The sequence below is a fragment of the Trichoplusia ni genome, chromosome 20 (genome assembly GCF_003590095.1).
Source record: "Trichoplusia ni isolate ovarian cell line Hi5 chromosome 20, tn1, whole genome shotgun sequence".
Taxonomy (NCBI): Eukaryota; Metazoa; Arthropoda; class Insecta; order Lepidoptera; family Noctuidae; genus Trichoplusia; species Trichoplusia ni.
In genome coordinates, this window is record NC_039497.1 from 6,091,657 (window position 1) to 6,104,487 (window position 12,831).

At 33.4% G+C, this 12,831-nt stretch overlaps 2 protein-coding genes across 2 annotated transcripts; both read right to left on the reverse strand.

Moving 5' to 3' along the window:
* Positions 1–1,023: 1,023 nt before the first annotated feature.
* LOC113503781 lies at positions 1,024–8,300 on the reverse strand. Its single transcript, XM_026885867.1, has 5 exons — positions 8,181–8,300; positions 3,312–3,403; positions 2,730–2,906; positions 2,128–2,284; positions 1,024–1,727 (listed from the first exon to the last, which is right to left on the reverse strand). Exons 1-5 carry the CDS (start codon positions 8,188–8,190, stop codon positions 1,615–1,617), a joined length of 549 nt encoding a protein of 182 aa, XP_026741668.1. The 5' UTR covers positions 8,191–8,300; the 3' UTR covers positions 1,024–1,614.
* A 1,735-nt stretch (positions 8,301–10,035) lies between these two features.
* LOC113503964 (tetra-peptide repeat homeobox protein 1-like) lies at positions 10,036–11,827 on the reverse strand. Its single transcript, XM_026886109.1, has 2 exons — positions 11,810–11,827; positions 10,036–10,665 (listed from the first exon to the last, which is right to left on the reverse strand). Exons 1-2 carry the CDS (start codon positions 11,825–11,827, stop codon positions 10,036–10,038), a joined length of 648 nt encoding a protein of 215 aa, XP_026741910.1.
* Between the last annotated feature and the right edge of the window lie 1,004 nt (positions 11,828–12,831).

Sequence of the window (12,831 nt, forward strand, 5' to 3'; positions counted from 1 at the left end):
TTAAACATATTCGTTAAAGTAATGTAACTAATTTTCATAATTTATAATATGGACGCTTATCATAATTCTATACAAAGTTATCTTTAATTATATTTTGAGTAAAAGTTTCAAGCAAAAATATTTATGTTTTTATCGAAAACTTTATGCGCCATGTGCTTTCATAATATTTTTCGACGTATTTTTGAAAGACTATTATCAAATTCGTAAGTTTAGCCAGTCCGTACTATATCTATGTAATGTTATTAAATATTTTACGTATTAATGTTACCTATACGCTAAGTTATATTTTAATTGATAAGAAATTGTAAATAGATTTTTTGTAAGTTCATAAGAAATATTATGCCAAATAAAAATACATTTAAAATTTATTTTTTTGTTTAATTCTAAGTTTTTATTTACAAATTTTTGAGCTAACATAATTCAATATTATTTAATTCATTAATATACAAAAGACAGTCAATCCATACACATATTACCTCATTTAATCAAATATATTAGTACCTAATGAAATACTGACCGTATGGGATATTTATGTACATAAAAATACAAATATTAATTTTATATTTCATAAACAACCACGATATCACGATCTTTGGCCGACTACTGCCAAGGAAAGGCAGCCATTGCTTATATTTAATCTTTTACAAATATAATAACATATAAATAATCTACGGATTTAAAATAGTACATTTAAATACGTACGTCATAAGAAAACACGCATACAAAATCACATTATCACTACAAGGTTTTTATTAAAATCTATACACATTTTAAATTGGTTTTGTTTATTTAGTTATTCACACAAATACAGATAAAATGAATAAATGAACTATGAAATAATGAATGTACTTATTTCAAAATTAATCTACAAAACACTTGATAAAAAGATCACTAATGGAACTTTTCATACCAACCAAAATTTCATCGGCCGATCATTTTTTTTTAGAAAACCATATTTCTGGAAATATTATTTTACGTATTTTAAATCTGACTATCCTAAAAAGTTGCATATAAAAGAAAATAACCACATCACAGATTTACATTTCAACTTTACATACGTCATATCATTCACGACTATTCATTCTTATTTCACGTTTTGGCCTCAGCGTTTGTCTTTATCTTTTTTCTTTTACCTCATCCATTCCTCTTTTTAACCTTATTCCTTGTTTAACTCAGCTGATCTATCTCAAGGTACCGTCGCGTGCGTCTCTACAAAAGAAGTCACATAACAAAATCAGATTTTTAAAACAACTGAAACTGGAAACTAGAAATTCAATTAGCTGTTATTGCAAAATATGCTTATAAACACCAAATCCTGTATATCACCGAAAAATGGTGTTTATTTGTATCATCTTATTTGTAATGCTCTACTCGAGCGTCTTTATAAGGATCGCCCGACTAGTTGGGTCTGAAACTAGTCAGGCAATCAATAATTGAGCATACAACGGCAAGATCCGCCAATCGAACATATACATGGGTATAGGTACCATTATTAAATAAATACCTATTTATTCGCCTCTCAATAGGTACTATATTAACATACGGGTACTTGGTTAATCGGATTATGTAACTTCTTGTTATCTGACTTCTGTTGCTGACCACCAGCTGTTCCTACTACGCCGAGTACCACGTGTCGGTGTTCAGTAGAGTCTTCATCCTCTCCGCTGACTCCTCAATCAGCTGTCTGTAGTAGCTGGACACCAGCATCAGCATGTAGAATCGGATTACTGCAGCAGGGGAAAACAAATTCGATTAATAGAAGTTTTATGTTGTATTTTTTGGTGAGTTGCTTTTCATTTGTTTTCAAAATTGAGGAGTAGATTGTTATTTGATGTTATGTGATGGTGATGTCAGTTAAGTAAAGCATGTTGGGACATATAAACGTTGCTTTTTAAATTTTCTATATAGCTTCTATATAGATTTGTTGAATGTTAATGTTTTTTTCAGTGCCTTAACAAGTTAAATAGCAAAGTTGTTGAGTACTTATGATCAATGATTTTGCCCTAAAGTAATGAAGAAAATTAGTATATTTCATCTTAGCCTTAGCCGTGTAAGACTGAAATTTATGAAATTAAAGTTGTGGAAACTTAACCTTAAACTTCTAATTAAAATTTAACTCTAACTTACTTAAAATCAAGAAGGCAACCACGTAGATGAGGAAAGAGCTGTCATCGATGTGGTTGAAGACGACGGTGATGGTTGTCCAGTAGACCATGAGTAGCAGGTTGCCCATCACCAGGCAAGACGTCCAGATCACCCACGGCTTCATCAAGTTTGGTTTCTCCTGGAAGTACATGAATGATAATGTTAGAATTTGTCGAATGATTTACTCCATTCCTGATTTAAGCGCCAGTTAATATGAATCTCGATTGAATACCAGTTTTTATTGTTTATAAATTGGAAATCTATTGTAATACTTGTAGACTAAAATCCAAAACTTTTTTGTTTGCATATGTTTTCGCTTGATAACAGTTCAAAATATATAAACAATCCATTACTATACATAACATTTTCATAGATCTGTTGGGGCTATGAATGTTGCACGAACTCTTCTTACAGTACAAATATTGAAGATATAGAAACAAAACATCACTGCACAGCATTGAGCGGGATCTCTGTTCCACAACAGCATCTATCTTACTTTAACATTTATAAGAAACTTCGTCCTCAAATCTTTTGCCCAATACAACAGTCTTTTTGTTTCCTATATTTTCTAGCTGTCTACTTACCCTTAGTGTACCAGCTAACATGATAGCCGTGAGGACGAGCGTGATGCAGTGGCTGATGATGATGGAGATCGCGAAGAGGTACATTGTGACGCTCTCCCGGTTGGACCAGCTGACCTCGCTCGGGATCAGCTGGTCGATGGTGGCCATGCATTGTGCGAGGGCGAGGATTGTGTACAACTTTAAATAGAGAAAGGAGGATATTTAGTATTCCGATGTAAGTATCTGGAGGTCTACCAGGATCTTTTGAAGTGTGATTTTTTTTGTTGAAATTACAGCGTTCCGCATCCACATCTGCGAAAGTATTTGAAGATACAATAGTAGGTCTCCTAAATAATAGAATTTAGTATCTTTGAGAGGTTCCGCAATTATTTAAATAACGCAATAATGTCAAGATTTATCAAAGGCACAAGTGGATCATAGCAGAGTTTGTCTTACTCCCTTTGATTACAAGATTGTGTGAATGTGTGAATGGTTCAGCATAGAATCATTCAACCAGAAAGACAATATAGGTACAAAATCTTAAGACATTTCGTACCTGAAAGAAAATAAGGAAATTTCATGAACTGACTCATAGATACTTACAATAATAGTTAAAGCTGAGAATATGCTTCCAAATTTGAGTGAGAGACATCCGAAACTCCTCTGCCTCGGTATTGTTTCTATGAAGGGGATTTCTGAAACCAACAAAACAAATATCTGAAGTAATGCTTCTATTATTCCAAAATAATTAATAAGACTTGAATTTGAAGTTAAAGAAGATTTAGGAAAGACATAAAGGACCAAACAAAATATAGATAAAAGGGGGTGTACCTTTGTTCAGGAGTGTAGTCAGTTTTCATAAAAGGGTAACATGGTTTTATTTTAAACTGAAAAACGTTTTGCACCTGTTATATTTAGGTAGGTACAATCGGAAACAAAAATCGTTCAATAGAAACAAATTTTCATCTCAAATCTCAAAAGATACTGTATATTCACATTAATAAAATTTATTTTGTTCTATAAGTTGTAAAAATAAGTTAAAGAATTTGTAAAGTTAAGACGCACGTGCGTCCGATCATGATCGTGTCCGAAAAAAATGGGCGATTCTAATAAGTGAATATCCATTGGATTATTGGATTGTGTTAAGTGACTTCTGTTGCTAGCTGTAGGTACAAAGTACTCTATAACATGAGTTGAATATGAATGTCTATAATTATCTTATCGCAGTAACGATATCTGTATCGTTCGATGTGGGTTTTGGCGAAAATATCTATCAACGGACAACAAAGAAGTAATTTTGTAAATTATTAAACGGTCCTGAAGTAAATGCGTCTTTTCTCAGTTCTTGTTTATAATTAAGCTTAAGCTGCACCAGATTGAGCTTTTTAAAAAACGTCCATATCAGTATTACCTTTTCAAGTTGAACGACAGCTATTTGTTTTATCTACAAAAAATAATGTTTCTGAACAGTTTTTGTGAAAGTTGTGAAGCATTGGCTTTTTACTGATTTCTGAATTATTTTTAAAGAAATTTATCCTTCGGTACTTACTTAATTTTATTAAAAAAAGATTGTTTTTGTTGCTGTTATGATTTTGGATGTTTTGAGGTTACTCTTTCACGCAAAAGCTATTGAACCTATACCTATTGATGAAATTTCGTTAGTCTAGCTTAATATTTGGACAACTTTTTTGTCTGAAAAACGAATTCTAGCGTGAAACGGTATAAACGCGGGCGCAGCCGAGGGCGATTGCTGGTTAGGCATATCATATTATTTCATTTTTTTAACTATTTAATTTAATATCAATACAAAATAAACAACATACATAATCTAAAGCGCGTCAAAAAATGCATCTTCATTCGTGTCAGAGTTGGGAAACGTGCCCAAAAGGGCTGGCTGCATTGCCACGTAGTATGGTATCTTATTATTATGCTCTATTTATGCAATCAGTATATTCAGCTATGGACCACATTGGGTTAACGATGCTGATGAGTACGATCAGTAAGTGAATATAATAGGTAACGCCTACAAGTTTTGCATTCGCAATGATTCACAAGTAAAAATCAATTATAACATAAACAGCAGGCGTTAAACATTGGTAACAGAATAAACTTTATCTTTTATCTATGATACAAGATATCAAGTTCACGAGTGCGATAGTGGCCATGGAAGTACATTACGTAGGTACTTAATACTACTAAAAACTACTCGAATTCCATTATACTTTAAATGTAGTACGTATGTTTCAATGAAAATTACAAATCATTGCACAGATCAGCACTGGGGGAAAATTTGGATTGTGAGGACTTTTGGGGAGCATTAGGTATTAAGGACTATAAAATTGGTTTTGGATCGGCGAAAAGTATCAAAGTGGAAAATGGCTTACTACCTTATACTTCTTATTGAACTCATGGTACTTCGCTATATTACGCGCATTTTGCTAATCCTTGGATATCATAGAAGTATTCTCGCAACTTGTCCCAAGAGAGAATATAGGTTAAGTTGCACCGCACAGACTAATAGGGTAAGGTCGCCTTAGTCGTACCAGTTCAAGGAAAATAGCTATAATTTCTATTGTAATATAAATAAAAGAAAAATCTTTGCATATATAAATACTTCATTTATTAACGAATCAACAAAGACTAATAAGACATATAACAATCTTTTAATAAAGTGTTTTTTATAGGTTTTACAAAAACCTTCCTTCGGTACGACTTAGGCAACCGGTTGCCTTAATCGTACCACCCATGGCCTAAGCCGTACTTAGAGTAAACATATATATTTCCAACTAGAATTCTAAGGACAATTAAAAAACTGCGTAGACTTATATGCTACGAGACCAGTTTCAGTCTTACTTATAAATATAACAATAAAAAGTACCTTTGGGAAATAAAACTATCATTTTTTAATTGCATATATCACAAATGTAATTTTTAGTTTTAATTTCGAGATCTGCACATAAATCATGTACCCATCCTTTGCATTTAAAACATAGTGTCATATTTTCTTTGCGATCTTGTTCAGTGTTGTAAGTTTGCGGAACCAATTTTCTTTAGCATCTAGTTTCTTATCTTTGTTAGATTTTCTGTCTATCTTTCTTTTTTTATTTGTGAATTGTGTTCCTTTTTGTGTTCATCTATGTCATCTTGCTTCCAATAGTTATAAATTTTCTTTGCCATATTGATCACCTAAAGGAAAAAAAATAAATTAGCAAAAAATATCTCTGTAACACCTAAGTCGTACCGGTACGAATTAGGAAGTTTATGCAGGTACGAGTTAGGCAGCGGGGTGTACAAAGTTAAGAACCAAATTTTAAAACATAACCTAGAAACCGTTCACCATTTAACCTAGCTCATATCAACCAGAAAACACTATAAAAACAGACATGAATCAAAAAAATATTCGTTTCAACACAATCTTTTGTGAAATTGCTTATGAATGACGTAAAAAAATTAGTGAAAACTGTGCAAAAAACTTACTTTTCCATTATTTTTTGATCGCGAATTCCGGCAAGCCGCCGCGCGTTGCTGTTTACCCGTGGTACTTAGTAGAATCATATTGCACTGCTAGATGCCACCTTTTCATGACGGATGCGCAGATATCGACGTGGTACGACTTAAGCGCTGGTACGACTAAAGGTACTTTACCCTAATTAGCAATTCACGCAGGCACATCGAAATCAGACCAAAAAACCAGGACAAAATAATATTAGGCATCCTTGAATACGTTTACTTTTCAGTTGACTTTCTAAATCTGTAAGTATACTTTGGAGCTCAAATAATATTTGCTTTTACGCAAGTACATACTAATACGTCGGTATGTATTCATATGTTATCAATTAGAAGTCACTGCTTCCATTAGAGAAAGACACAATAGCTACGTTTGATAATCTTGCTGGCCGAAGCAATGTTCTGTTGACAAATGACTAATGGTTGTGTTATCAAATGCCGAAAAGAAAAAACAAATGACTTGAGTTTTAACCACTGTAACTATGGACATAACACACACTGCACTATATTGAGGAGAATTTACATAATATTTAAACAGAGAATTGAAGAAATAGGATACCTACACGGACCTTGGACATGCTTGCAATATTCTGTTTAGGAAAATTAACATATTTTAAATGGCTGAAAATCTGACAAATAAAATGGGCATCAAAACTAATATGACCATGTTGTACTGTGAGCCTAGTTTTAGAAATATAATAATGTTTTCCTTTAAGATAATCTTTGAGAATTCCTAGTATGCTAGGCCCGAAAATAATGGTGTCTGAAAAGCCGTGAAATAACAAGAATAAAATCATGAGGACAAACTCAAGTGCTAAAAGTAAAAATAACGTTTTTAGCATTTGACGTGTTAACCGTTTAATGTAGCTAAATTATTACTTTTTCTATCGGTTACGTATTAAATTCTTATCAAAACTATCGATAACTAATTAAAAGGTTGTTTGAGCGTATAATGAGTAAAAATAATCACAATTATTTTTACGATAAACACTTCCGTTAACTAAGAATTTCACAGTTATATCGTGATATATAATCAATATTGTATAATTGAACTTGCATATTAACTATTAACGTTATAATTAATTATAATCTATACTAATATATAAAGCTGAAGAGTTTGTTTGTTTGTTTGAACGCGCTAATCTCAAGAACTACTGGTTTAAATTGAAAAATTATTTTTGTGTTGAATAGACCATTCGTCGAGGTAGGTTTTAGGCTATATACCATCACGCTGGGACTAATATGAGCGAAAATACAATGAAAATTTGGAAATAACAGGGCAGGTATAAACCATAACTTATATCTTCTAACCACGCGGTCAATGTCGCGGGGAACAGCTAGTATAGCATATATGTACAAATTAAACTCGAAATGTTATTAGAAACAAAGTATACAGTGAAAAGAAAACCTCAACGGGACTTGAACCGGCAACAAACTATTTGTTTAATGTACGCCTAAAAGAAACTATGACCGATTGCAACGATTTTAGATTAGATATTTATTTTGTCGATACTAGAGTAAATGTAAACGAATTATTTAAAAAAGCAGCACAGCAGAAAAAAATACACAAGGTAAGATTGTTGTTTATTTCGTTTGTCAAGGTTATGACGCTGTTTTACAAGAAACTCTACCATCCCGTGATAAAAAAAAGGTCGATATTGGCAGGCGACACATAAATTATATAAAACCTATCTACTTTTCAAGCTCTTCTTAAAAAGTACCGAAACCCAAGTTGTCCAACACAAGGTTAAAGAAAGCAACATAAACAACAATTTATAATTCTATACTGTTTTTTGTAACAATATCTTATTCCTTTAATATGCTTTCATTTATAAACCGTTGATTAAATTGTATGGAAACACTAAAATACTTTTAATATGATAACTTCTTTTTTTAATAACCTATGAAATTAACTTAAGAAATACAACAAATTAGAATCCTACATTTACTCAAATCAAAACTTACGTGAATACATTTTCGCCGACAAATATTCTCCAAAAACAATCTTCTAAACACTCAAATCACTTTTCTAAACAAAAAAGAAATACTTTAATAAAATAAACACACGAGCGTTCCGTTGGCCCAAATAGGATGTACTGATAGGAACGTATCACTGCGATAAGCCTTATCAGGTAAATATCAAAAAAAATTGTGCCGTACTAATGATAATGGCAGATAATCCGATTGTTTTAACCCTAGGGAAACGTGACCAGATATGTATTCTAGAAAATAATTATGAAGTAAAAACAAATTTGTTGATTAATTTGTTTTTGTGATGAAAGTTATGTTTATCAGTACCTAATATGTTTTGTTGTTGAATCTTGGTGGTCAGTGTTTCAGCCTTTTTAGGATTCTGTACTCAAATTATACTCAGGCACCCCTGTGTGTTCGTCAGTTACGAGGCTATATCTTATGATCCGTAATCGCTAGAGAGTTGGAATTTTAATAGATGATGTACATATACGAGTATTATCGTCGCCTTAGCAACAAACAAAAATAAAACTGAAAATACAGTTCAAAGTTAAGCCGCGTTTGCTGAGGTCATAATATAGTTGATTTTGTCATTTAACCGATTTATTTCTTTAGCCTTCTTAAAGTCTATCAATCATCAGTGTCGCGAGGCTGACTCGCACTTGACCAGTGTTTGAATAAACTCCGAGGACAGTAAATATCTAAATAAATAAGAGTATGTTGGGTTTGGGATAGTTAAAACAAATCAAGCATTTAATTATGTATTATATTATATATTTATAAAACTTATGCACCTTATATAATATGACTATATACATCAGTCGAAATTGGGATACAGCTTTATAATATCGAACCATATTAAAACAAGTTCTGTTCCATTTATTTAAGTCTTAACTCTACTCTTATCAATAAACTTAATACATAGTAAAACGGGGAAAATAATTAGAGGTACATAATAAACTAAGCAACAAATAATTTCCAATTATTGGTCTATATCTATAAAAGTAGTCATTTCATCGGCCTAGCCTTTTCCCAACTATGTTGGGGTCGGCTACCAGTCCAACCGGTTTCAGCTAGATACCAGTGTTTTACAAGGAGCGACTGCCTATCTGACCTCCTTAACCCAGTTACCTAGGCAACACGATACCTCTCGGTTAGACTGGCTGTCAGACTTTTTCAAGCTTCTGACTACCTGTAACGACTGTCAAAGATGTAGGAATAACAGCCGGGACCCACAATTTAACGTGCCTTCCGAAACACGGACAGTAGTATGCAGATAAAATGATAGCCTCAAAAACAGAAAAAACTAAACAAAAAAGTTCACGGAAAGAATTACATTTAAAGAAAAATATTGTTTGCAATGTAGTGTTGACACCTCTATTTATAACGGTGTGCACACCTATTAACACACCACCGCAAATTAAACCTAAACAGTATATAAAAAAGCTCTAAATAGGTAACAAGTACAGTCTTGCAATACAAAACGAAAAAAAAACTCAAGTGATTTGAGAAAATATCGTTCGTCATGGTGCGTCATGATAGAATCATTGTTAGCAGACTACATCATAATCATTATTTCAACGAGAAAGCAAAGTCCTCCATGATTGTAAAGATTATTAAAAAATATACAACTTAAGACACAGTTTATCGCATGGGGTTACTTACTCATTTTCTGACATTGATAAACGAAGGATGAATTGGGTATAATTTTCTCATGCAATTCGTCTCTATCATAGCATTCTAGCTGGCAAAGTAAAATAGCTCGTTATATGTATATATATATACAATACTATCCTAATTGTTCTTTATATTTACATTTTTAAACTTCTATAAATATTTGACTGAAGGGTCAGTAATGATGCCCATGCGCATATTGCCCATGGGCAGCAATCGCGCTGCTGTAACTACCCGATAGAGGTTGAGAGATAATTGCAGAATGACCTGCAATAGGCCCAATACCGTAAGATCCGTGACCAATACCACTGATACCGCCTATTCCGATCCCTCTAATACCAACAATTCCACCAATTCCACCGATTCCGCCTCCTCCTAAACCACCTCCGCCGATTGAAACTGGAACGGCAACGGGTTGAGGTACCCTTACTGGTACTGGAGCTGGCACACCAACAGCGTACGGCTGAGGTACGGGGATCCCAACTCCTTGGGTCACAGTCACAGGTACTGGCTGCGCGTAGGGGTACGGGAATGGGCGGTCCACGGGTACCGCGACAGGTCGGGCTATTACTTGGGCTACTGGCTGGGGTACAGCCACAGGGACGGGCCTAGGAGCGTCCACTGGTACCCCAACATGGACCGGGTATGGTACTGCCCTAGGTATCCCAATAGGTACAGGTTGAGGTACAGGTATAGCCACTCGATTATGGAATTCGGAATAGGAATGGCGGATGGGTATGCCTCCAACTGATCGCTTGGCCTGATCAGCGCTCGCTGCGTATTGAATGCAGAGGAACAGCAAAATCTGGAAGAAAAATTCACACATATAATACAAGGCGATAAGTTAAGCTATCTGTTAAGCCGTGTAGGATAAAGCTTATCTAAAATGCTGCTTTATAACCATAATTAACTGTCGTCTTTCCTAAAATACATATTTATATTTAAAAGACAGACTTAACTACATTGATCAAATTTTCACGATAAGCTTAATACAAATGTACTGAGGATTATCAGTACACTTGCAATCAGCTACTAATTTTATAAATGCGATTCTTTTACGCAATAAAGTATTTGTAAGAAGCAAGTAACTTGATAGACGAAACTAGGTACACAAATAATTATAATCAAAGATAATTGCTTTAGCACAATTTGCATGAAAGACAACATAAAACTATCCAAAATACTGATTAAAATTCTTTGTCATGTGTGCACCAAAAATGTATATGACTGTTTTGAAAATAAAAAAACCAAAGTAGGTACCCAGATTATCTCTATCGCGTGATTGTTGACACATTAGTATAATAAGGTCAATACTATTGAGGTCTAATGTATTATCATTAGCTTTAGATAAACTTTAATCCCAGAACGCTGACACATTTTTTGCAAGGACGTCATTTACGTGCTAAACAAAATTGATTAGGTCCAGAATTTGCTACTATTAATATTAGTATAACATATTCAATGGATCCTGGCCATGTTTTCAATGCCGTTTTTGAACACAAATTGCTACCAAAGAAAAACAATATTCAATTAAAAAAAAAATACTTAGAACCCGTTAAAGAATCAAACCATAGCTGATCAAAAAACATCAAAAGACCAGGATCTACATTTTTTTAATGAAATGATCTTAAATAACTAGATATAACACAAAATAAATAACTTATTATCGCATTGTGAATAGTCAACACTCTTTAATGAGACTGTTTTCGAAGAAATTCATTAAAATTGTAAACAAAACAATAAGATAAGGATACTCGCTCAACGGCCTATTACTGTGTGATTAATTCATGAGTAATGAATGAATCTATCTTTCTAACCGACTTTGTAAAGGAAGAAATTCTCTTCTCGGTTCATTTTTTTCCCAAATTTTGAATTTGTTAATAAACCTCAAAAAATAAGAAATCCCTTAAAGTAATCCCTTATAATCCAATTAATAAAAACAAACTTACATAATTAAACCGTATCATTTCGTCCGACTATTCAAGCTGAAGTGAGGAAAGAAAGTGAACTGACCAAGAAAGTAATGGTATTTATAACACCATGTGTAGCTACGGAAACAGGATTTATATACACCCTGTATAGGAAAGCTTGAGGCGATGTATATGGAGCTGTTAATGAAGAAAATGAATTGGTTGAGACTGTGAAGCATGAGGAAGAAATGTGAAATGCAAATGTCGGGAAAATAAATCTGGTTGATGAGGTGAAGAGTTAATTAGTAATTGATGCTTTGGATCTTCAGCTATGTGTGTTATGTTTCAATGATAGTTTAGTATGTAAACTGATACGTTTAATTATAGGTAGCATGTTAAGTGATCTGTAAGGAATGGGATGGAATGAAGACATCTTTGATTGGAGATGACATAGGTACTGGTCGTTGGGTTGTTTAAGTTATTTATTCGATTTCAATTTTTTATGTATTTATGAGAGTCTTCTTCTTTCTTATGAATTCTTCATACTTGTATGAAAAATAAAACATGTCATGTACTAAAACAAAATTTACAAGACCTCTTTTAGAAATATGACTACACGGCTAGCCAAGTAACTCACAATGGCAAATCTACAGCATGTGACGTACTGGTTCCATCCCAGCGTATTTGTGATCCACGAAAGCTTGTCCTGAGTCTAGGCGTCTTTATTAATTTTATCAAACCACAGCGTCACAAGGATTCAATTCCTAAATTCAGGAGTCTTTAAAAAACAAGACACTGAAAGGTGGATTAATAACTTTCCGAGATCTGGGGCAAACACAAAATTATTAAGGTTGTATATAACAAGAGTATAAACAGCAAGCAGCTCTATAAACATCCACATAAGTGACACATACGGTCACCTATCAGTCTCGATCCAGTTAGCGAGTTTATCTAGTATTTAGCCAGGTACCGGTAGGGACACGTAATAACCTACGCCGCCCTTATGTAATGCGAGAATTGTTTATGTTGAACTTATTTACTACGTTATTTAATAACATTTA

Bases quoted from the DNA above. Each gene is read 5' to 3' on its own strand.
- LOC113503781 (XM_026885867.1), bottom strand. The intron at 2,285-2,729 runs GTAAGTAGACAG...ATGTACTTCCAG, and splicing joins TGTTAGCTGGTACACTAAGG to GAGAAACCAAACTTGATGAA. The intron at 1,728-2,127 runs GTAAGTTAGAGT...CCCCTGCTGCAG, and splicing joins GGTTGCCTTCTTGATTTTAA to TAATCCGATTCTACATGCTG.